Source organism: Rhipicephalus sanguineus, chromosome 2 (genome assembly GCF_013339695.2).
Source record: "Rhipicephalus sanguineus isolate Rsan-2018 chromosome 2, BIME_Rsan_1.4, whole genome shotgun sequence".
Taxonomy (NCBI): domain Eukaryota; kingdom Metazoa; phylum Arthropoda; class Arachnida; order Ixodida; family Ixodidae; genus Rhipicephalus; species Rhipicephalus sanguineus.
Window position 1 is genome coordinate 38556752 of NC_051177.1, and position 24212 is coordinate 38580963.

The window sequence follows — 24212 nt, forward strand, 5'->3', positions numbered from 1 at the left end:
ATTATTCTCACAATTAATTGTAACGGACACAACGTTTGAGTACCCTGGTTACTGTTCATATAAAAGCAGCCCATATCTCCGTCCTTCGTGAGGGACTTTTCGCTATATTTCCGCCGTAGGATCAACGCCCTCAGCCATAAAAATAGCCGCAATCATTGAAATGAAACCGCGTTTTCGAGCCGTCGCGCCAACGTCCCAGCGTATTTCTCTTTATCATTTGACGTTGCCGCCTTTGCACGCGTACGTATGCCCGGAGTTCTTCACAACTTCGGCTGACCGAGCAAGTGGCGCGACAAGATCCCCAGACAGATAGCACTCGTCGCGACTGCGGGACCAACGACGCACGGCGGGCGTTAGCCAGAGCTGAGCCGTACAAGAACAGCGTTTGCCCCTTCCCGCCTCCGAGCAGCTTCCCGGTCGTGGTCCACTGCGCGGCCAGTGTGGCGGACCGTAGAGAATGGAGGAGGCGAAGGCAGCAGAGGCTATCCTTCGGGAAGCCCAGCGAGGAGACACGTGGTTTGCAAAAGTGCGGTGATTTATCGACACAAATCTGAGCGCGTTCGTGCGAGACATGCCGCCGTCTGTTCGTTGGTGGAGCTACCGAGACTGCCGGTCCTACCCTCGCTCTCCTCTTCCTCCGAATTCCCTTCTCCTCACCCTTTTCGCCTCGCCGTCTCCCTTATTCTCCCATATTTCCCTGCCTCGTCCATCGCAATTTGTTTCGCCATTTTCTCAACCCTTCTCCACCGTTTGTTGCGCAAATCCCGCACGTATCCTCGAAGCCTTTCCGACTCCTCCATTCCAGTCCTCTCTTCCTGCAGTCTTCCCCTGCCCTCCCTAATCCACTCTCTCTCTCTCTTTTCCCAATCTTCCAAGCTTGCCTAAACACCTCTAGATTTCTTCCCCTCACTACCCCGTTCCCAAATCTCCTGGTCTTCAGTGGCGCTAAACCCCTCTTTCTCCACATCCACAGACTCAGCCACCCTTCTGCAGTCGACCCTCGCCCTTTCCCGCACTATTTCCCCATAGTTCCTTCTCTCGTCTGGCAAAGCAGTCGGTGTTGGTGGTTCGGGGCGACGAGCTTTTGTGGCCACGCAATCGATTGAAGCGCCAAAGTGGACGGCGGCGAGTTTTGCTCGGCGGCCGCCTAGCTCGCTCGATCTGCTCGCGTGTGCATGTGTGTGTGCGTGCGTGCGGCAGGATGCCAACAGCGCTCGCTCACTCGGCCGGAGCCGAGATAATGGTTCCTGGGTGCCGTCAGATAAACAAGGATGGACGAACGAATGCCACGCGGCGGAGGCTTCCCGAGTGGCATGGCATGCGGCCGGCCTATTTCTCTCCCTTCCTTTCAATCCTGCTTTTTTGTTGTTGTCTATTTGTTTTCACCACTCTTCTCATTTCCCTTCGTCGCTCGCCTGTCGAAATGGCTTTTATCTTCTTCTGACTTTTTTTCTTTCACTCCGGCTTCTTAGACGAAGAATAGTGTCCTCCGTCTTCGCGGGGCTGTAATGAGAAACGTTCGATTGGTGCTTACGAGATTAGGAGGGAGGCAGGACAGGATTTATAGCTTGTCTAAGGCGGTTCTGACCAAGAATTATGAACTTGCGCCCGGAAAAGAGTTATCCGTTTACACACAAAGAATCAAGAAAAGAGTGAAGAAGGCCTTGCTATTTTAATCCTTATAGTCCTTTTATTGTAATTTTTTTTGCTGCGCTAAAGCGTATTCATTTATAAACACCGGCGATGATGTGAGTAGCGTGTGCCTGTCCATGCACGGTTTTTTTTTTCTTGCAGGCTTGAGTTTTCGGTGAAGGACCATAAAATATGAATGGGCTGTAAAAACATATCGTAGCACTCAATTGGATTACAAGAGAGCCGAGCCTTAGAGCAGGACGTCACTAGAAGCCTTCGATAATCTTTCTTGTGCATTAGTGATGAATTTTATAAGTTAGGCGCACGTTTCCACGTGATATGCAGGCACTCGTAGAAATTGATTAGAAGTGGGCCACGCAACGGTAAATTTCACAATGGGGTTTGGAAGCCTCATAGAGTGGGACTAGTCTTCGGTCTTTCACTTGTTTCCCACGATCACTCTTTATCCCATTGTACCGAGGTAATGAGGTGTGCTGAGCCTTAAATGTTATTCACTATACTCTGTTCCAGAAGTTCCGTGCAGCAGAGCCAAGGCTACACGACCCTCGAGCGCAGGTTGTTGCGAAGCGAGAAGTAGTGCCCCATATACGTAGCCCGTTGTTTGTCCTCATGACTTTTGCAAGCGGTCTCGTCGGAGGATTTTTACTTGAAGGCTTCTCTGCGTGTTGTAGCTGTGATTTGTATGACGATTTTGTCGCATTTTCTGTATAAAACAATTTTTGTGGCTCCATGATACTGAAGAAATAGTTCTTGCATGTACGTGTTATAACATGCAAATGACGAAAATAATAACGCTGTTGTGGCTCGTATGTGTTATGTTTTTACTTATAAAGTACGAAGGAATGGTACGACACTGTCTAAACTTTTATGAGTAGTCCGCACAGTCCGAGCGTCCACAGCGCCGCGGAGGACCCAGTCTTGGGTTGTGATTAGTCCGCGGTGGCAGATTTGGTCACTCCTTAGTCAATATGGCGGCGCCTGGTTCACCTGTGCGATATCGTGCAAGTATCTCGAAGACGCGCGCTTTTACGGTGCCGAGGAGAATATTTAACCGCTTTCACAATTACAGCTCATCTCACTGCGCAGTTGCACAGTGTCCCGAGACGCTCTTGCCGCTTTCGCTGCAGCGCTCGCCGCTAGCAGACGACAGGGCGCGGAAGGATACACTTAGATGTGCTCGCCCTCCTGATTGGCTGAGAAGGCCTGTAGCTTCCACAGTGCTGCACGGAACTTCTGGAACAGAGTATATATACAAATTGCAGTTGCGGAAAGCAAGAATGTCTCGATATGTCGCTGCTGTTTGTAGCGCTCTCTCAATGTGCGCTTGTCCTCCAAACTAGAGTTCGAATAGTTACGCTGCAACTGCCTGTGAGACGTTCCTGCAGATGCCGCAGTAGTTTCATATATTTTGTGCTCCGGGCAATAACGAAAACTGCAATACCCCAGAGGCAAGAGACTGCGGATGTCGCTATGAGAGACAAGAACGATCATTGCATATGCAGGTGCGGCAGATGTGATGGCGAATGGATACCAATTACTACTACTTGGCTTCATTCCTGTAGGTTGGTTGGTTGGTTGCTCAAACTTTACTGTCCTGAGAGATGCGTGTTTTTAATAATTTTTTTTTCTAAGACAATCGAATTCTCAGCCATTTTCCCCTTTTGGACACGTCCTATGCTTAAGATGGAGAACAATCGTCGTCTTTTTTGTTAATGTAGAAACTGTCGACCGTTGCGCACGCTACCACTGTCACCGTGTTGCACTCTCAAAACTGTCAATTTTATTTCGGTGTTTTTTCCTTAATACTTCGCTATAGTTAACGCTGTGCGTTATTGTAACCAAGGTTGTAAAGGGTGATTGATGTACGACATAAATATTTGACTGTTCAATAGGGAAAAAAAAGAGGCGGGGGGTTGAGAGGAGTGGTGTTGTTGTGTGGATGGCTCTGAGTAATGTTGCGCCAGTTCTCTCCCAGTGCCGCCCATGTGGACAACTGAGCCTTCAAATGGCAACGTAGTCCTCGGAGGCATCGCAGCTTTGCACTGTGCCGCGGATGGATTCCCCACGCCTCGCATCGATTGGAAGAGGGCGCAAGGTGAGCGACACTAACCGCATAGTAAACGCGTCGTAATGCCATACTTTGAAAACGATGCAGCGGCAATACATGATAACTGGCGCGCCTCAGCGCAGAGCTAAAAGTAAGAGAGATAAGTAAGAGAGTAAGGTAGCCTTGTAAGATGAATACCATTTTGCTGCTCCGCACTTCCGCAGGTAAAGTGAAGTGTCGAGAAGTAAAAACGGCAAACCGTGATTTAAAAACCGTGTTGAAGTCTAGATTTTTCCATATTGGGTTTCTTCGGGCAATATCGCGTATCTTTAAAGCGGTTCGTAATTAAAAAAGAACAAATGCGGTGCAGAGGTACAGGACATATTCATGTGCTCTCGACTATATATTTCGATCAATATGTCTGAGAAATAAGCAAAAAAAAATGCAGAATCACGTCGGCTGCCACTCCGCTTCAATTCCGTTGCCTACTAAGCCAGTGGCAGTTATTATATCCTTCTTTACGCAATTTCAGGGTGAGAGTTCTTTTTGTTTTTCACATCAGCGAGATTACAAACACGAAGTACGGGAGGGTGCTTCTGAGCGGCGGCGTAGACAATGCCATTTCTATACTTCGTTCGATGAAGTACTGCGGTGGCGTGAGCTCAAGGCAACACGCAACGTGCACGACTCTGAAGCACAATGACGAGATGGCGTGTTTGCGAAGCCACACACGCCCCACGGATGATTTCTTCTGTGGCTACTCTAAAGTTTTCGCCTGCCCACACAGATGTAGTAACCACTGGCTGGGAGCTGTGTTTAGTTAGAGCGGTACGTGAAATGGGATTTTCGCCTCGTAGCAGCAGACTGAATGTGCATTTTCCTCATGCCATCTTACTACTGATTCGTATCCAGCGGTCTAGACGCTTATTCAGCGCGGGGATGAACCGGGTTCGGTTAGTTCTGCTTTCTCGTTGGCGCAAGCCGCTCGGTTGTCAGGTGCGCTGAGATGAATCGGTCACTGAATGCCGATTCCCATATCGTGGCTGTGCTCATAAAACGTTTCTTTATCAAAGGGCCCCTAAACAACCGCTGAAAATACAAAGAACGAGCTCGTGATACCCTCCTGGCGTTTTTCGTCTTTTTGTCACAATTCGTGACGCCAAGCAATATGTTCACGCGACGTCATGAGGAAATAAGCTTTCATTTGGCCCATATACGTCAAATATCAGTTGCGAATTGTCTCCTATCCTTCCTAGCCGTGCATTCGCACGTCCGCTCTGCCCTGTGTCTCATCAATACCGTGCGCGACCAAATTATTTCGCTTCGTTTTCAATTGCACAAGCGGAGATAACAGCGTGTAGCCGAAAAGGGCGAAATCCTAATAGGCTCAACGCTTAGTACTGGCATTGTCCACGTGTTTTATGAATAAATAAGTGGCGAGGAGGAGACAGCGGCTTTTGGAGAGCTAGTGAAAGCGAGAAAGAAGCCACCTTCTCGTCTTTGAACGCGGAGTGGTTTAGGTGCCCTGTAACATAGTTTCCTACAATACTTACTGTAGGGAACTCTGGCGCTAGTGTCTATGGGAGCTGCAACGCATGGCGCTTCAGCCAGCATGGGAATGATGGGTAGTAGACGGATTTGTATAAACTTCGTTCTTTCGGCTCCGTTTGGCTCCGCGTCGCCTGCATCCGCTTTGTCGCAAGACAAAGTTCAACAAACGTTCAACAGTTCCACTTCACCACTTAACATTTTAGGCTCACCAATTCAAATGTGGTCACGAAGTTCACAACGATCCATTCTTTTATCCGAAAGAAAACCAAAACAGAGCAATAAACAAAGCCACAAGTGCGCTCGAAGCCCGCAAGTACGAAGACTAGGCAAATCCGTGTACTACCCATCATTCCCATGGTGGCTGAACGATCGCAGCGCCAGAGTCCCCTCTAGTTAATTTTAGGAAACTCTATGCCCTGTAAGGCCCGTGCGCCCCTGGCACGCGGACCCTAATAACGTACAAGTCGGCCACAAAATAATGTGGACCACGCGAGCGCGTGCCGAAATAGCGGTCTGCGCCATCTAGTGGAGAGCCGTCTGCTGTCGAGATTATATCTGTGGCCGCGCATTCTTCACCAGAGCAGTGCTCTCGGCAGGAGACGACTAGCCCCTAGACGGCGCAGATATAATTTCGGCACGCGCTCGCGTGGTCCATATTATTTTGTGGCCGACTTCACTTCTACTTTCGCGTTGACTGTATGTTGTGGTGGTATGTTTCGTGATTCCTCGCAATAACACCTTTCATATGTAGTGGAGGAGGACGTTTAGGACAAAAGTCATGATTTCAAACCTGTAGATTTCCACGGTCATAAATCCTATTCTGCATAGCATAGTCCGAATTTCCTTATTGTAATGGAACGGCATACCCATGCGCGACACTTCGTTCTGTGGCGAGGCACTCTCACACACGTTGTCTGTGTCTGCAGCCCACGCCGAGCGGCAGGTGACTTAGCATGGTACCAGAGCGTGAGGACAATTGTCCAACGTAGTCGCACTGAACTCCCCCGGTCTTTGCCTTTGATCGCTTCAACCGTAACACTGAATTACAGAGTTGGCGCAGCACGTGCTGGTTATGTACGGCAGCTAATTCTCACTAGCTGCAAGACAACCACCACCAACAACAAGACTATCCGTTATTATATCTAATCACGAGGTCGTGAGTTCTATTTGCTTTTGTGAAGTCGGTATATTTATCCAAGCGGCATACATTACACTTACCTTGAAGCATCGGATAAGGCCACACTTGAGACCCTGCATCACAATGTTTCCCACAATGTATCGGTGGCGTTCTTTGAGGCACTCCGCTCAATCAGTCAATCTGTTGATTGTTCATAGAAGCATTGCCATTTTTGATTACACGCATTTAACTAGAAACTCAGACTTCTTTATCAAAATGACTCTACTTTATGCAAGGTGGCTGGTATTGACCCTGTAGTTAATGGTAGTTTACTTTTCTCGTCAACGTACTGGCGCTCTCACATAAATATGCAAGCTTGCTTTTTTACTCGTCTTTCACTGTTTTCTCTTTTGTATACTTAAGTTGAGCCACGAATCGATTCGGTTCACTGAATGCTACGCAAAGCGCTTACGCAAGCTTCTTGTTTTGCGAGAGGTCGGTAAAAACTTCCGAGAAAGTTTTGCGAGAACAAACAATACGCGTTAGAAACGGTTATGGAGTGCGGATATCTGTATTTTCTTCTGAGCACGTAATAAAGACCAGCGCAGAGATAGCACGGCGGCAAGCTCACATAATTTTCCGAGCCGCCTCGTGCGCCGTATACCATTAATCATTCGCAATATTTAGGCGGACTTCCGATCTCTCCTTCTATATCGGGCTCGAGAGAAAAGTATTACAGACATCGAGCAACGAAGCACTCTTACTTTTCATTCGAGAAATTTCATACCTCGGAATCAAAGATCCTTGAGAAAAGGGATGTCACGCTACGCTCGCTGAGTCAAACGCAATATGTAGCCTCCTCTCCATTCTTCCTTTTTTTATTGTTTTTAGTCCTTTCCGGCGCTCTCTCGTGGTCTCAGTATCTTCTATTTATCTGTCTTTTATTTTTTTCTGAAGCAGCAACCTCACGTTTCTTGCACCCCTTCATTTTCTTTTCCTTCCGGAAAAAGTGAGGGCGTAAGCGTTTCTTTGACTGTTCCGGCGCTTTGATTAGAGGAGCCGGAGAGAAAGGGAAGGAAGCCAGGAAAGGAGCAGTTGGGGAAGCGCGTGTACAGCAAACGAGCAGTCCCTTTCTCAGTGCCAGGATGTTCCTCGGATCAATGAGTGAAAGGAGGAGGTTAGGGGATGCAAGTGTGATAGGAAGGAAACAGGGAACGAGGGTCGAGAGTTAAGGAACACGAAGAGAGAGATAGGGAGGAAAGGGAGGGTGGCGACGATATCTCGTCGCCCGCACGCCTTCTTCCCCTTGAAGTCTCGTTGTTTGGGGCCCCTCCCATCTTCCGCTGTGCTGCGCTTGAGGCGCGAAAGATCAAACGAATTACGGGTGCGGCGTGTATGAATGTCGGTTTGCAGCGTTGGCGGCGTTGGTGCGATCGATGGTTTCCGGCATGTAACACCCACCCCCCCAACCCCTCCCCAGCTGCCCTACGCCCCCCCCCCCCCCGTCTTCTTCCAATATACCGAGGCACACTGAAGCTAGCCACTCGTTGGAGCCTTGTTTGGCGCTTGCCATATATGTACTACACAAACACACGGCCTTCCTCACGCCCAGACACACCCTCGAAGTACGCACGCACACACCCTTCAAGTACGCACACGTACGCAGATTAGCTATAGCTCTCCGGAGGACAAATCGATCACGTTCTGCCACGTATTCTCTGCTCGTGCTTTTCGATGCGTATTGAGAAATTCGTGCCACTCTGCGGACGCCGCTGCTGGCGATGATAAGCGGCGATGCGGGCGGGCGTGTGTCGCGTATGTACCGGAGTGCGAGGTGCGTGGGAGGAGAACGGAGGGGAGGGGAGGGGTGGTAGGGCTTCGTCGGCTCGAGAGCTGACTGCTCTTCTCGGTAAAATCTATATTGTCTAGGGTGTTAAATGAATGCGAATGCGCGGCAATCGATGAAAGCTCGGGCGAAATAAAAAAGAAGGCCTTCCGAGAAGACACGCAGCGCCGGGAAGTATAGAATGAGCTTTGAGGGTTTTGTTTCACTTCGTACTGGATTCATCGCTGGGATCGATGTATTCAGAACGGCGTTGCAGCCACCCCCCCCCCTTTTGCCGCATGCTCCCAACAGTGGTGCCGCGTCGATATTTGTAAATTATGTAGGCTCGCTAGAATGAGACTGGAAAGTTTCATTCTGCAGATAAGCATACTCGCTGAAAAAAAAAAAAGAAGGGCAACGTCAATTGTATAGGTCGAAGCACGCCGGTGCTTTATGCTTGTTCATTTTCGTCATTTTGCTAAGTACTACTTGTTGTATAATTGCTCTCTGTTTTCTCTGATATTAGACACCTGCTGTTGTTTTTCTGATGGCTGCCACGCGCTCGCACTACAGTCAACCGAAGGACATGGGCATCGATTCGTTGACCGTATATATCAGTGACCATTGGACTGGCCGATATTAAAACAAAGGGCACCTTGGGTGGGAGAACGTTTATCCTTCTATGGTAATGATAACAATGATGATGATTTCATTTATCTAGAAAGAAAAATAGGGAGAAGACACGGGCCCTTGCTAAATAGCGCGCGTCATGCCACTAGCAACGCCTGAGTGGGCTAATATGACAAGCTGATCAGGGTATTTGAGGTGGCATACAGACTCGCCAGCTCCAATACTCGAGTTCTGTGGTAACAGACTTCTCTCTATTTAGTTGACAGTGTGGCATTTATTTTCTTAAAACTCAGGTGGTAAAGCTTTAACCCTCAATGTTGTGTTTCACTATCTGATGCGAGTCACTTACCAACGAAGAATGCAGTAGGCTTTTGAAGAAAATGAGGCATTCGTTTCTGCCCACTACTGTTATGTGATTATCAACAAATATGTGTACCTCTCTTCATGCACTTCGTTACAGTCATATACATGTACGTGACGTCATATACTTGTTTACATATCTTTATTGTAGTAGTGCATAAAGCTGACGGGCTTACTCAGAATGTGACTCCTATGTGGTCAAACTGTACTTCTACGTGCCTGCCTCCACGAAATCCGTGCCTTTAGTCAATGAAAGCAAAAGAAACAAAAACAACAAGCCCAGAAACGGAAACGACATTACAGAGCAAATATCGTTGAGCCGTGTCTAAACAACCCGGCGTCAGCGTCGTGTCTCCTAATCTGGAAGCCTTGTAACCGGGGGAATTACCTCGAGAGTTCCTGAAAGCGAGAACGCCGCTGAGCCGCTTATGACGCCCGCAACGGCCTGTTGCCGGGTGACGTACGGCGGGCCATTCGCGTGCGCGTCCTATACCACAACGAGCCCGTGTTAACTTCCAGACTGGCGCGATATGCTTTTCCGTGTCGTCACCATCGTGGTGTCCACGTCCCACGCGAGGAAGGTGTGCACTCGGGACAACGTCGGCCGTGTCTGCATGCCGCTCGCATTAGGTGCTGGCGCGCAATAACCGACGCTGTAGATGGTCTCCATTAGCGACACTATATACGTGCGCATACCCAGCAGGCGGCTCGTCGGAACGTGTGGACACGAACAAGAAGGACGCGTGATGTCGAGCTGCCCGGCGGGCAGACCGGCTTGCAAAGGGCCCTACTCTTCCCTTTCTCATTACGCGACGTACAGTCGCAAATCGTTAACGCAAACAATGCGCGCACGCGCGCTCCTCCCACCCAACTGCGAGGACAGTTTTAATTAAAGAAGCTGTTTGCGCTGTCTCTCCCCACCTTCTCGTTGCCATACAGTTGTGTGTGTCACCGTGTGCCTTGAGCGAGGCAGACGAAAAAATACCGGGTCGTCGTCTGGTTCTTGTTTGCACTGCTCATGCGCAAACGCGGACGGGTGCATTCAGAGGTGTCCAGAGCAGAAAAGCGAAATGGAAAACGCGCTGACCGACCGCGTTTCGTATAAGAGCAGAGGTGGCGCTTAGGTAAGGGGGGTGGGTAGGGGGGAGCGAAGCGAGACATCAGCGTATAAGGACGATGAGTAAGAAAGGTGAGAGAAAATGTGCGTTTATGCATGCGGGCGGGTCCGTTGTTTACCTAACGTGGCTCCGAATCAGCATCTGGCTTCTGCAGGCAGCCGTGTCTTCTCTTCTTTATACCTCTCGGACGTCGTGTCCGCTCCCCCCCCCCCCCACCCCTTTTCATTCTTGTCTCCTTCTCTCCCTACCTTGTCTCTCAGGCTCTTTTATGTGTGGCTCGCATCGTAGTTCTAGTTTGTAGCTTCTGTTTAGCGAAGCGCGCATTCCAAACCTGACCGGACACGCGAGCCTGCTTCGTGCGCGAATGCGCGGTCACCGGAAAGGCGCTCCCACCTTTCGACATAGATGCGAAGTTGACTTTGCTCGGGCTGTCAGTAAAAGGCCTTCTCGAAGTCCGCCGACCTCTGGTGCAGTCCGTTTTGTTTGTAGCACCGTGACCTTTTATGCAGAGCTTGCCAGTATCCTCATGTAAATGTTCGTGTGGCGTTGAGCGTACAGCCAAACAGTGTGAGCCATGTGGGAACCAGTCAAACGTAGAACAAGTTATCCACTAATTGCGTTGCCTTTGTGCAGGTTGGTTCTACGTAAAAAGGGCGCTTGGCTGGCATCCTCATTTGTTTCTCAACGGTAGTCTAGTTTAGAATGCATGGGAGTTTTCTGCAGTGGGACCGCGCCTTCCAAGCACGAATGGACGCGAAGAGTTTGTAGCTCCCTTTCTCTGGTTGAATAACCTTGCAAGAAGAAAGTTGGAGGGAGACAGTGAGATAATCAGCGCTGTGCATGCTGTGATTGTTTAGTTACCCGTGCAGGAAAAACAGTATACGCTAAGTTGACTTACACTCGCACACGCTTAGACTACTCTGAAAGCATACTGGGTTTGACACAACTTTACACGGGCGCTCTTGTGTGAGAGCATGCGTCATCGCAGTGCCAAATCACCAGCCGGAAGAACTATTCTCGAAACAGTGCGCATGCGTGGCGGACGCAATTACAGCGGTGTCTGCGTGGCGACGCCTCCTAACAAGGCGGGTGTTTCACGAGTTAGCGCGTGGCTGTTAGTTTACGAACTGTCAAAATTAAAAAAAAAACTACGACTTACAGCAAGCGGCCAACTCGCCCATCTCACAAATTAATCCTGTAGTATGTGCGGACCTGCATTCGTTTGTATAGTTTTATTTCTTCAACATGCAGCGCCATAACCCAGAGAGGCAAAATAAATATAATCAAGTAAACGAAGATGACAGATTCTAAAGGCGCATTTTTGCACGTCTAAATCCACGACTTATGAATAGATGTGAACTATATTTGTCCCTTTACTTATCGAAAAACTGGCATTAGGTGTAAACACCAATCTGGCTAAGCGAAGATATCTATCGTTAAACTGTCGCAAAGCTCTCGTGGTTTTGAATGGAACTCTACTTGCTTTCCACACATCCACACCTTGTAACAACATTGAACTCTTGAGGTCGAGCTCGAATGCAGCAGAGTTTCTTGCACGAACATACATGCGAATTGTCAGCTACGTGTGTTTTGAGGTAAACTGCATTTCTAAAACGCCACTGAAAAGCTCGGGGCATGACTTTCTCTCAACCACCGGGTAGCGGACCAATAACTGTATTTGTCCTAGTAACGCTTTGTGGATAAAAATATTAGTAAACCATAGCCGCCGTGGTGGAGCTGTGGTTATGGTGCTTGGCTGCTGACCCGAAGGTCGCGCGTTCGATCCCGGCCACGCCGGTCGCATTTAGATGGAGGTGAAATGCTAGAGGCCCGTGTACTTTGCGATGTCATTGCAACGTTAAAGAACACCAGATGGTGGAAATTTCCGGAGCCCTCCACTACGGCGTCTCTCGTAATCGTATCTTGGTTTTAGGACGTAAAACCATAGATATTATTATTATTATTATTATTATTATTATTATTATTATTATTATTATTATTATTATTATTATTATTATTATTATTATTATTATTATTATTATGTGCCGCGTGCCATGTGCCACGTTAGTGAGCGTGAATAATTTGTTGTTCTACCTGATCTGCTGTCCTCCAGTATCTCAGTCTCTTTAAGCTCTTACTCTTCTATCCAGTGTCATTGCTCCCTTAATAGCCGTTTAATCATGTTTTCGTAGAAAGCTTCACAGCCACGTCATTAATATGTGTATTTCATAATCACATCAGCATCGAGTAAAGATAACGTGCATTAATAACCAGAACACGGCCCGGTAGCTTACTGCTTATGGCGTCACGCTTCTGAGCCCGAGGTCGTGGATTCAATCCCGGAAACGTCAGCGAAATTCGAAAACGCTCGATCGTGCAGTTCGATTTACGTGCAGGTTAAAGAACCCTCGTGGTAAAGAAGGAGGATTTATTGAGCTACTTGGCAATAATTTATTTTTCTGACGGAAAGTGCGCAAGAAACTAAACATGAAGCTCGACGGTAAAAATTATTCTCCTCTGCCCCACTATATGTAGCTCATAACAAGACTTTCAATACGGCACGCGAAACCCGGCTGTTGAAGGTTGTAAATTGCAGTATAGTTGCCATGTGGGTCGCTTGGTATACATACTCTTGAGGATGTGAACCAGCCAAAAGAGGAAACACGGAGGAGAGAAGTGACACACACAACGACTGGACTAACTTGTGTGGTTTATTCAAAACAATCATCTTCTAGGAAAACTAGTTGTTTGTGTGAATACCACTTCTCTCGTCTGTGTTTCGTCTTTTGATTGGTTCGAATCATCAAGAGGCTATAAGTTTGTGATGAGCGTATTTGACTGCGCAAATTTTATTTCTCGGACTATTGGACCTGTCTTTTCCTGAATCCCTGTATTTCTATTGCGAGTTTTTGACTTGCAAGTAGGACATATGCACTTTGTATTAGTGGCTGGATTCTCTCTCATTTTTTTAATTCAAATGATGAAATAGGAGAGGTTGGTGCCATTATAGTGGCACCGGCTACCCCTTCTCGCTTAGAAGACAAAATATGTAGTAACAAAAATATTAAGGGCACAAAATGCAATACAGTAGAACACATAGGAAAATACGCACAGCCGAACATCACATGGCAGTTCATATACGTCTAATAGTTTCATATGTATACAAGGGTTGTATGACAAGTTCAAATGGGAAAAGTCAGTTCACATGTATACGTTCAAACTCAAGTATTCTGTATTACTTGACATACACAGGAAAACACACTGACACAAATGATGACACATAAAATCAAACGCTCTATCACAAACATAACACAATTCCTTCAGTATGAAGCGGAAGTCGACATCGTGTGCAGTAGGTCAATATTTCCATTAACTTTTGCTCTTACTGTATTCGACTAGCATACGCGCCCAGTTTTTACGCTTTCTGCGCAACGATAACACCTTACTGGCATACCAAGTAACAACGATTCCTTTTTTTTATTATTTTGTTGCCGTTTTGTAGGTGTGAGCCCTATTAAATGCTCACTGTTTCTAAATCGCCTGACATTGACTTTCAGGCAGTGAACCACGGAACTTTCGTCTCGTTTCCGGGAGCTACCGAGTTCACGTGCACACCAACGGCACACTGGTTGTTCAAGACGCTGAGCTGGCCGATGGTGGTTACTACCTCTGCGAGGCTCACAATGGCATTGGCGTTGGCCTCAGCCGAGTGGTCACGCTAGCCGTGAACGGTAAGAGCGTCATCATACGTACCGGTTCGCGGGCAATTGAGGCACTCATATCGAAAGCGGGAGCTTGACATAAGTTATACCGGCACCAATCGTTGCGTTCAAGTTGTGTTCTTTGCACACTGCAGCTATTGAAGAAGAAGACGATGATGATGATTATGATATACTTCCAATATGGATCGACCAAGAATTGTTGTACCCTCGTTTTTCTTATAACGAATGTAACGACACCGAGGAATCACGAATCCAATACGGTCGCCATTACTGTTTATTTTCGTTTCTCTTCTTTTTCGCCCTCTAAGAACTGTACCCTTGCGTCTTCTTTTCCATCTTCTTCCTTACACTCCCCCCGTTGTTTGTCGTCACCCCTCCTGGGGTGATACCGAAGAACGTTGCTTGTAGCGGCGAATTCAAGCTGTCCGTCATTGAGGTAGCCAATGGTCTTTAGCACACCTTGCTGTACCGATATTTTTACGACTTTAAACGGTCCAAGAATTCTTGTGTCGCTACCGGGCAGACCCTTCCGCGCGAGCACAAGATCATTCAGTCCAATATCCGGCTTGTGTCCTTGGTGTCGCTTGTCGAATTGGAGTTTCATCGCCTTTCGGTATCTCCTTTGTGCCTGGTTGGTTTTTCGGTGTTCAAACAATTGCAGTTGATCATCGATTTTAAGTTCTTTGTCGGCTGGCAGTATTGGCACTTCGCCATAGGCAGCAAAATGCGGGCTGCAGCCAAGACTCGTAGTGTGTGTTCTGTTGTGGTGAGCCACAGCCGCTTCTAGGCAGCACTTCCATCCGCCTTTAAACGTTGGGTACATGGACATGAATTGCTTGATGTCACGTATAACCCTTTCCGCCATTCCATTGGCCTGCGGGTGAAATGGAGCGCAACGGCGTAGTGTAATGCCACGGCTATCTGCCCACTGCTGAAGTTTCTTGCTTAAAAATGCGGGTCCATTGTCAGATATCACGACTTTCAGCTGTGAGAATATCGCTCGGTCAAGCAAAGCGATAACGCTGTTCGTGTCTTCTCGTCCAGGACGTGCCGCTACCATTCTGGTGCACTGATCTATGGCAATCAAGAAAGACTGTGTCTTGCGAACACCGGAACTCTTCTTTTTCAGTTCCGCAAAGTCCACGTGGACGACTTCAAAGGGTTTGTCCGAATGGTTTGGCAAGACGAGCTCGTCTGGTCGAGGCCTGTATTTCGCTTTATTCACTTGACACAAGTGGCACGACTTGACATAGGCTTCGACGTCTTTTTTCATGTTTGTCCATGTGAACCGTCTGAGAAGCTTGTTGTACGTTCGCCAGAAGCCATCATGACCACCTGATTCGGGGCTGTCGTGATATAAGTGAAGCACTTTCGGAATCAGTGTGTCTGGTACGACGAACTTGCCATCCTTGAAGTGTAGACTTTCATACCCTTCCCATAGTCTCGTCAAGTTAACTGTTCCATGCGGGATCTCGACCGCCAACCGAGACAGGGCGTCGGCGTCAGTAAGATGGCTACCTTCACGGTGGAAGACGTCAAAATCGTACTGTTGAAGTTCATTGACCCATCGGGCCAATTTTCCCCTGGGCTCCGACATATTCAACAGGTGCGTTAATGCTTGGTGATCCGTATATAAGGAAAACTTTCTTCCGTCGATGTATGATCGGAAGTAGCGCACAGCCATTAAAACAGCAAGAGCCTCCTTCTCAGTTGTGGAATAATTCTGCTGGGTAGGGTTGAAGGTGTAGGAGTAGTATCCTATAACCCTAAGCTGTTGAGTTTGAGGTGAACTGAGGTCTCTTTGGTACAGGACTGCCCCTGTACCATAATTGGAAGCGTCCGTATTCATCTCGAAAGGTAAACTATAGTCCGGTAGCGTAAGGATAGGGTCCGATGATATACGACGTACAAGTTCTTGATAAACCCTTTCGCAATCTTCGGTCCAAACAAAAGGCACTTGTTTCTTCGTGAGCTCCGTCAAGCACTTCGTCATCTTGGAGAAATCTTTAATAAAACTCCTGAAGTGGCCTGCTAGTCCAAGAAAAACTCGAAGTGAGTGAATGTCATGTGGCTTCGTGAGCTTTGCGATCCTTTGAACGGACTCCTGTTTGGTGCTCTTGGTGGTTCCGTCGAACACTCTTCCAAGGAAAACCACTTTCGACTTAAAGAACTCGCTTTTCTTCTCATTGATCTTGAGATCCGCGTCACTAAGTGCTTGTAACACTTTCCCGAGATGTCCAGAGTGCTCCTCTTTTGATCTTGAGTACACTATAATGTCGTCAATATAAACGTTGCAGAAGACTCCCAAGTGTGGCTTCAAAACACTGTTCATCATCTTCTGAAACCAAGCTGGAGAATTTTTCCAGCCAAATGGCAGCCGGTTGTACTCATACACGTCAAATGGCGTAATGAATGTCGAGAACTTCTTCGTTTCTTCTTGCAGAGGTACTTGCCAGAAGCCTTTGCAAAGGTCGAGACGCGAAAACACTTTGCAGCCTCCGGTTTCATTGATTATTTCGTCAATATGCGGCATTGGAAAGGGAAAAAGGTCAGTCTGCTTGTTTATCTGCCTGTAATCGGTGCAGAGACGAAATGTTCCGTCCTCTTTTGGTGCAATAGTTATCGGTGAAGCAAAAGGAGACGTAGAAGGGCGTATGACACCGGCATCAAGCATTTTCTGTAGCTCTGCCTTCAGCCACAACTTCTTTTCTCTGGACATGTTGTAAGCCTTCCGCTTCACTATGGTCGTATCTCGGAGCTCAAATGGTACTTCAAACTTAGTGGTCGCCTTCGGGTATCCACCTACACAAAGTAACTCAGGATACATGCGAGTGACGTCTTCTGCGGCGGTGGGCTTGCGAGGGTTTTCGGCAACGGCTGTAAAGGTAGTCAGCAGGCGGTCATCATGTGTGGTAACTTGTCCATCCCAATAAAGATTCAAACGCAATTCTTGCATTACCGGGCGGGACAAAAGAAGTTGATACTTCACTCCGTGAAGGGCCAGTGCTTTCACAGTCGTACTCTTGCCCTGACACGTAATCAAGATCTCTGTCCATTCATCATACAGTTGTTTCCGGCCATCATAGCCGTACACGATGACGGGACAATCTTTTCTTATAGTTAGCTGGGGAATCGCGTCCTTGTTAACGACAGTGATTGACGCTCCACTGTCAACTAGAGCTTTCACATACTTCCCATTTACTTGCGCAGGCACGTATATTAGCTTGGCGCGGTCCGTGAGAAAAATCTTTTCGTATCCTTGGGACGAAGGGTCGTCAGAACATCCTTTGGTAAATTTCCTTTTCTTCGTCTGCCTTGTGTTTTTCGTAGACGGCTCGGGTTCGCTGAATGGGTCTGGCCATCCAGGTGCTGGAAACATTTCAGCGGTGGTCACTTCGCTTGCCGAAGACTGTCGCTGTTGAACGAACAACAGCTTCATAATCTGCAGTAGCTCCTCAGGCGTTCGTGGTGTTCCAAGCTGAACATGGCGCTGCATGCATTCAGGAAGTCCCAACGTGATGAGGCACACAAGTGACGAGTCGGAGAGTGCAGAGTCCGCCGCATGCAATAGCCTCCACTTCTCAAAAAAGTAGTTCGTAACAGGACCAGAGAGGTACCTCAAGGCTATTGCACGGTCCCAACTTCGAAACTTGCTTTCACAGAATGTCGCTAGAAAGCTCTGCCTCCAGTCCGCCCAACGATGTCCTGCCTTCTCTGTTGCTCGGATGTCATGCCAGGTCTTCGCAACGCCTCCCAGGTAGAATCGCATGTGCATTATTTTGTCACGATCGTGATTCCAAAAATTTTGATCGCATGCGTATTCGTAGAAGTCAAGCCAGGCCTGAGCACTCATTGATGATGATCCATCGTAGATCTCTGGCTTAGTTACTTCCAAAGGTGGTTTCAGAGATCGGCCAACTCCTGTCTGCATTAAAAGCTCCAACAGTTGTTGTTGCCGCTTGCTATTTTGTTCCTGCAACTTGATTACATCTTGGAAAATATCTTTGCCTCTTAACGGGCTGTCTCTTTCAGCAATCTCCTCTTTTGTCAGTCCGGCTTCGTGTAGTCTATCTTCGCTATGAAGCCGACCAGTATGCGCGATGGCCGCTTTAAGTTCCTCGCGATTCATATCTTCTTTCAAGAATTGGCGATATGTCGCCGAACAGTCAGTGCTCACGCGAACAGATCGACTTTCCACCATAGACGCAGCATGCAACGCTCACCGTCTTGACACATCTTGCAGCGACGTCGACGCGCATGGTCGTCGGAAAATCGGAGCTGTTCAGGCGCGCCCAGGATCCTGTCGACTGCGCCAAAATTGTAACGACACCGAGGAATCACGAATCCAATACGGTCGCCATTACTGTTTATTTTCGTTTCTCTTCTTTTTCGCCCTCTAAGAACTGTACCCTTGCGTCTTCTTTTCCATCTTCTTCCTTACAACGAATGGAAGAGAAAGGAAGCCGAGGACGGCAGCGATAAAGATGGAGCGACGAAATTAAGATCTTCGCAGGGATGAAATGCAATTAGCTCGCGCAAGTATGGTTAATTGGAGATTGATTATTGAGATAGGTGTTTGTCCTGCAGCGGACAAAAAAAAAAAGGCTCAGAATGGTGACGATGACCTTCGCCTTACAGGCCTCCGTTTCGTAATTATCTGTATTTCGCATTGAACAGTGTGCGGCACTCACCATTCCCGAATATATTGATAATATCAGTACATACAACACCTTAAAATGCACGCTTTAGTCGATTTGAGAAGCTCGTAGCGTGTGACATGTTCTTATATATATATATATATATATATATATATATATATATATATATATATATATATATATATATATATATTGTTGAAGGTTGTCATCAACCACCCCTTGGGCTTTGTGAGAAAACATATCCCGCGGATAACAGACACTGCTATGAACATCTCAGCCAAATGTTGCAGTCGTCCGTGACAAACAGTTTACGAGGCGGAGCGCGAAGTCGACATTTTCTCAGGCGCACTCTTTTTCTTACCGAGGTCTGTACTCACTCTCTTCGGAGATGCCAGCGCCTGCTGTTCGACGCCGAACAGCAGACAGAATGCTAATGCCCAACAGCCGACGCAAATCAAGAGCGTTGTTTCGATGATTTGCGCTTCTTGTCACGGCGTGTCGCCACGTGCCGGCGCCGCGCTCCATATTCTGCTAACATTACACAGTGTGCCAGACTCGCGCCGAGGAATCACAACGGTTTCATCACATGCGCTCAAGGTCACGACGCGCGCTCGCGTCACTTTCCTCGGGCTAACCCTCCCTCTGTAGCTTCCAGCGCGCTCGTCTGGACGACAAGCCCTTGTAACTCCGCTCGTTCTTGACGGTTTCGAGAAACTTTGAGGGCAATCGCTTCGCGAGGCAATAAACTCCGATACCGAGGTAAATCGATGATTACTTGGAGAAGTGGTTCATGACCCCATTAATATAGATTTCATGAAGCATTGCCTCTTGCAGATTTCCTTGTTCCACCTCTTCAGATGCACTTTGTTAAGAAATAGATATCAGTAGCGCGAGTAATTTCAACGCCCAGAAAGCTGATTAGAATATTTAAACATTACCTTTTACTTTATTTATTTAAAGCATATGCGGATATTTGCGAAACCGAAGCCTAGCTTAAGGATGTCAAGTTTCAGATAGCAGTTTCCCAAATGCGTGTGTCATGTTGTTTCGGATGATCTTAACTGAAATACCTATGCATAGTGAGACTTAATAGAACTTGTTGACAGGCTAGATGGCTATGCCAACGCGTTTTTATCTGAATCAGGGGACGTATATCTCGAGAGTGGTGCTTGCATAAGGGTTTTTATTAGGCAGAAATGATTTCACTGCTTCACGCCTTCAAATCGCATTCGGACATGTGCGATAACGTAAATAATAAGAGCTGACTAATCATTTTTACTTCGTTACTGAGACATTTCGACTTGTTGTACAAGTAAAACCCATCTCTTCTGGTGAATTGTGGGCACAGGAGCCCAATCGTTATTTATGGTCTAAGCGATTAACGAAAATGAAAATGTGTTACCTAAAAAACAATCAATGCATATGTAAAACTTCAAGAGCGAGCATTAGAGTATTTCGCCGTAAGTCGTAAACGCAGATTATTCAGCAGTTTTATATCCTAATGTGGCGATGTCTTTAGCAGTGCGTACTTATTGCTTTTACCTGTTTTTCGCTGACTGTAGTGCCCCCCAGCTTTCCTTCGAAGTTTACAAGCCAGAACGTCAAAAGGGGCCAAGAAACGGTGCTGCGCTGTGAAGCCACAGGTGACCCCGACATGACCATCACGTGGGAGAAGGACAAACACCCGTTGGACCTCACTGCAGAAAAGAGGTGCGCTCGCCACTGTTGGGCTCCTTGCAAAGCAACTTCCTTGCAGAGCTTCCTCTCCAGGAAAGAATGTGTCGCGAGAGCGACACATTCTTTCCTGGAGAGGAAGCTTTGCCGCCAATCTTCTCCTCCTACTCCTGATGAAGATCAAAGCAAATTTAGTCAGTAATGAGTGAATTGAAGTTAATTAGGCATGGTTCATAGTTAAAGTTAACTACATCGAAATAAAGTGAAAATGATGGATTAGAGTTAATTAGTCACTGGCTTTTAGTGACAGCGACATTAGTGTTACTTAATTAGAGATAGTTAATTAGTGAACATTAGACGTCGATATAAAGTGCCCTGCAGAATAATAGCTACACCGGACGGCTTTCGTGTCGTCTTTGGCGAATGCACCAGGGACCGTGCGAGTACTTTGGCGACCCTTTTCCTGTCACACATCACATGTTAATGTAACATTAAGCATCAGGCTCAAGAGATACAGCATAGGGCTGAAGCATCAGTGTGATGCGACGTATGGCCGTTCACGGACCGTTATGGGAGTGATAAAATATTGCGGCACAAAGGTGACAAACTGTGTGTTAAGCATTGGTAAGGCTGGTGTTTCAGAAAATAGTTTTGATGCTGGCTTTCTCAATATTCAATATTTCGCGCAAGACGCGACTTTTCCCGCAGGGATCGTCGGACAAGAAAGGGTTAAAAATGAATAAGTTGTAAACATAAAAATGAAAGAAAATTTTTATCGACAAAACTGCACGACGAGATCTAAAGCGGGAAGCATTGTGTAAATGGTTAAGGAAGCCAGCTGGTGCATTTTTTTTAAAGATTGCTTCTGAACAGCCCCATTTTAAGACGTGGCGTTCAGAATGTAAAATATGTATAGGGAAAACGGGCCATGCAGTAATGTGGCCATTCATGCCTTCAGCGAGCATGCACAGCGGCGTGAAATTGAGCTCACCATAGCAACGCGCGTCTGTTCCAGAATTTAGCGCTCACTTGTCTCGGTATACCTGGGTGTCATGCTTATACTCATGATAAAAGCTTTTACATTCACTGCCTCTTTCCCCTTTTTAATGCATACTATATATTCCGTCCTGTAGCTAAAGCATTCGCGTCTTAGGAACTTAGCCCGGCCTCTTGAGATATTAAAACAGTTTTACTCCGCAGAACATTCTCGCGTTATTATTTACGCGCATTAAGATAAAAATAACATACCTTTCTTAAAAATATTTCAAAGGATGATCAGACACTTCCGCGATATCGTTCGACAACCTCCGTTATAACTAGCAGTGCACATGAGCGTAGTGTTGATTTAGCTTCTGCGCCGTTTTTTTAATTGCCGCTTGAAGATTCAGACGTGTTACAGAAGAGCGTCGCTAATATTCAACGCCAGCTACAGGAGGACTGTCTCCTAGACTAGTGTGCTTTGCCACGTAGGCAAACTAGAAACAAACAAAAAAAAATAGAAAAGGACTGGCAAAACTGACAAAAAAGGGTTTCCAGGTTGTATTATTCTATATGCAGATGTTGAAGGAAATACCAGCAAAAATGAGGGTTCATTTCGTAACGCAACTCAAGGCATATCTTTGTCGGCAATGTGAGGAAGCCGGCAGATTACATGTGCTAATTATGCTAATTAGACCGCACTAATAGAACAAGAAGAAACATTAGATAAGGAAAGGCAGGGAGGTTAACCAGTTTAGGAAAACCAGTTTGCTGCCCTACGCATAGGAACAGGGTGGGGAGATTTGAAGGTGGAGAAGAAAATAAGTTAGTTTGTCAGTTATATTCCTACTGAAGCGTTGAAATATGTCATTCCAATAATTCTGTATGTTTTCCTTACGGCACCCATATACACCAGATTATTTCTACTCTCGCACCCACGTATAGAGCAAGTGCACATATTCTTGACCTCAGCCATCCTTAGTCGGCGTGGCCAGCGCTAGGGGCTGCGGGTTTGGTTGCGCCATAACTGATGGCGAGCCAACACTCGCGGCCGGCGCGGCCAGAATGCGATAATGACAGTCCGAGTATTATCACGGTCCTCCGTTCCATGTGATCAGCAGCCCCCCACTAAAAATGGCTGCACTCTGCAAGCTAGGAAAATTCTAGTCTACAGAGTCAATATATTTTTCATATATTTCCGCAAGAATCTTACGAAAACATATAGAACTATTGCAATGGCAAGAGGAATGTTTCAATAAGAATGCGTACCTTAAAGGGCCCCTAAACCACCCAGCGGTCGAAATTTAGTTGAGGTGAGGAAGTCGTGCTCGAGTTTACAACGAACACGTAGCCGTGAGAATTTTTCGAAACGGTGCCGTAATAGCGGAGTTACACGCGTTTGATGATCGAAACGCGACGATCGCTTCTTTCCCTCTTTCCTACGTTACCCTCTTCCAAAACCGCTTTGCCCTGCTCGCTGAATGCCCCTCCTCATCTCACGTGGCATACGTCACCGCTGACGCGCTGTTCGAGACAGCGTCTACTTCCGGTTGCCGCGACTCCGGCGACTCCGACGCTCCAGCTCGCCGTCAACTCTGTGTGGTATCTGGGTGCACTGTTCGTTGACTAACCGCTGTTGCTGCCGTGCCGGCCCGTGCCCCTACGAATCGTGCCGGTATGGACCCTGTGTTGCGCGCACGCCTTCAAAGGATCGCCAACGTGATGGGACCCGTACGGGGACACGCCGTGCCAGACCACCTCGGCTCGAGATGAGTTCACGGAGCTCATCAAACCGCAAGGCGTGGATGTGTAATTACGCTAGCGACTTGGCGGTTGCGTTTTAGTCTGTCCGGCATTAAAGAAAGCGTCGCGTAAAACGAAATAAAATGTCCCCAAGCTGGCGCCAGGTCAAGTGGCGCCAGCTATGGAGGATTAGAAACAACTAACAAACGTGTAATCTATGTCCTCCGAGCATTCGAAAGCGCCCTTCTCGACTCGCTAAGCCTACAGCATCGATTATTTGAGTATGGCTCTCCAAAACGGGGCTGAATCGGTACGAATACTTTGCTGTCGAAGCTTAAGGACATGAATCTAAAGCAAATGGAAGCATCAGTTCGGAGCTTACACGCTACAGAGCACACGGCGGCCACTTGATAGACTCGAGGTGGACGACAACCGCTTTTGGCACTGCGGCCATGTTTTTCGGAGGCTCGCCGGCGTAGCTTGCCGTGCAAGTTGGACTGCTGTCGCGCGTGCGGCGACGGCCGACGTTCTGCGGCACCGCGCCGTTGCGGCAGGCTTGCCGCTAGCGTGAGCGGGCCCTTACGGGCCGCAGATGTCGATTCGCAAGCGGCAACACGACTAGGGTTGCCACCTTTTACCGAAAAAAAAACCAGCCCTTCGGGGGAGGGGGGGGGCGGAGTTAACAGGAGATTAAAATAATGTTGAACAATAGACGCTATGTCAATTGTCAATCCTTCGGCATGCAGTGCCATTTAATGTAACATTGCTTTCATTGAGCCAAATAAACCTAATGCACAAACAAAAGCAGCACACTGAGCTAACCAACTAGCCTAATTGCTGACATAAAAGTACCCGTGATTGGAATGACGCTTCGCTTATTAGTCTGAATGTGCTGCACTGAAAAGGAACCACAATGCTTCGTCCATAAAAGAGCTATTCTTTGCGTCTGAATCCAACAGGCCAGTGGCATTATAGACACAAAGGAACGTTAAAATGTGCATATGCCACAAAAATGTGGGATATTCATGTACCATTACGCGCAATAATATGTTCTATTCCAATGATCGCTAGACTTGAAAGGATCCCAGAAAGTGGTTGACTAATAGCGTAAGAGTTTGGTGATTGACGATAAATAT

General features: G+C 47.3%; 1 protein-coding gene across 1 annotated transcript in view; it reads left to right on the top strand.

Moving 5' to 3' along the window:
- LOC119382786 (Down syndrome cell adhesion molecule-like protein Dscam2) overlaps nt 1-24212 on the top strand; it is a 291338-nt gene that overhangs the window by 226592 nt on the left and 40534 nt on the right. Inside the window, exons 12-14 of the mRNA XM_037650632.2 lie at nt 3629-3748; nt 13859-14032; nt 20244-20391. Coding sequence (XP_037506560.1) covers nt 3629-3748; nt 13859-14032; nt 20244-20391 — 442 coding nt within the window. The remainder of the gene's footprint in view (nt 1-3628; nt 3749-13858; nt 14033-20243; nt 20392-24212) is intronic.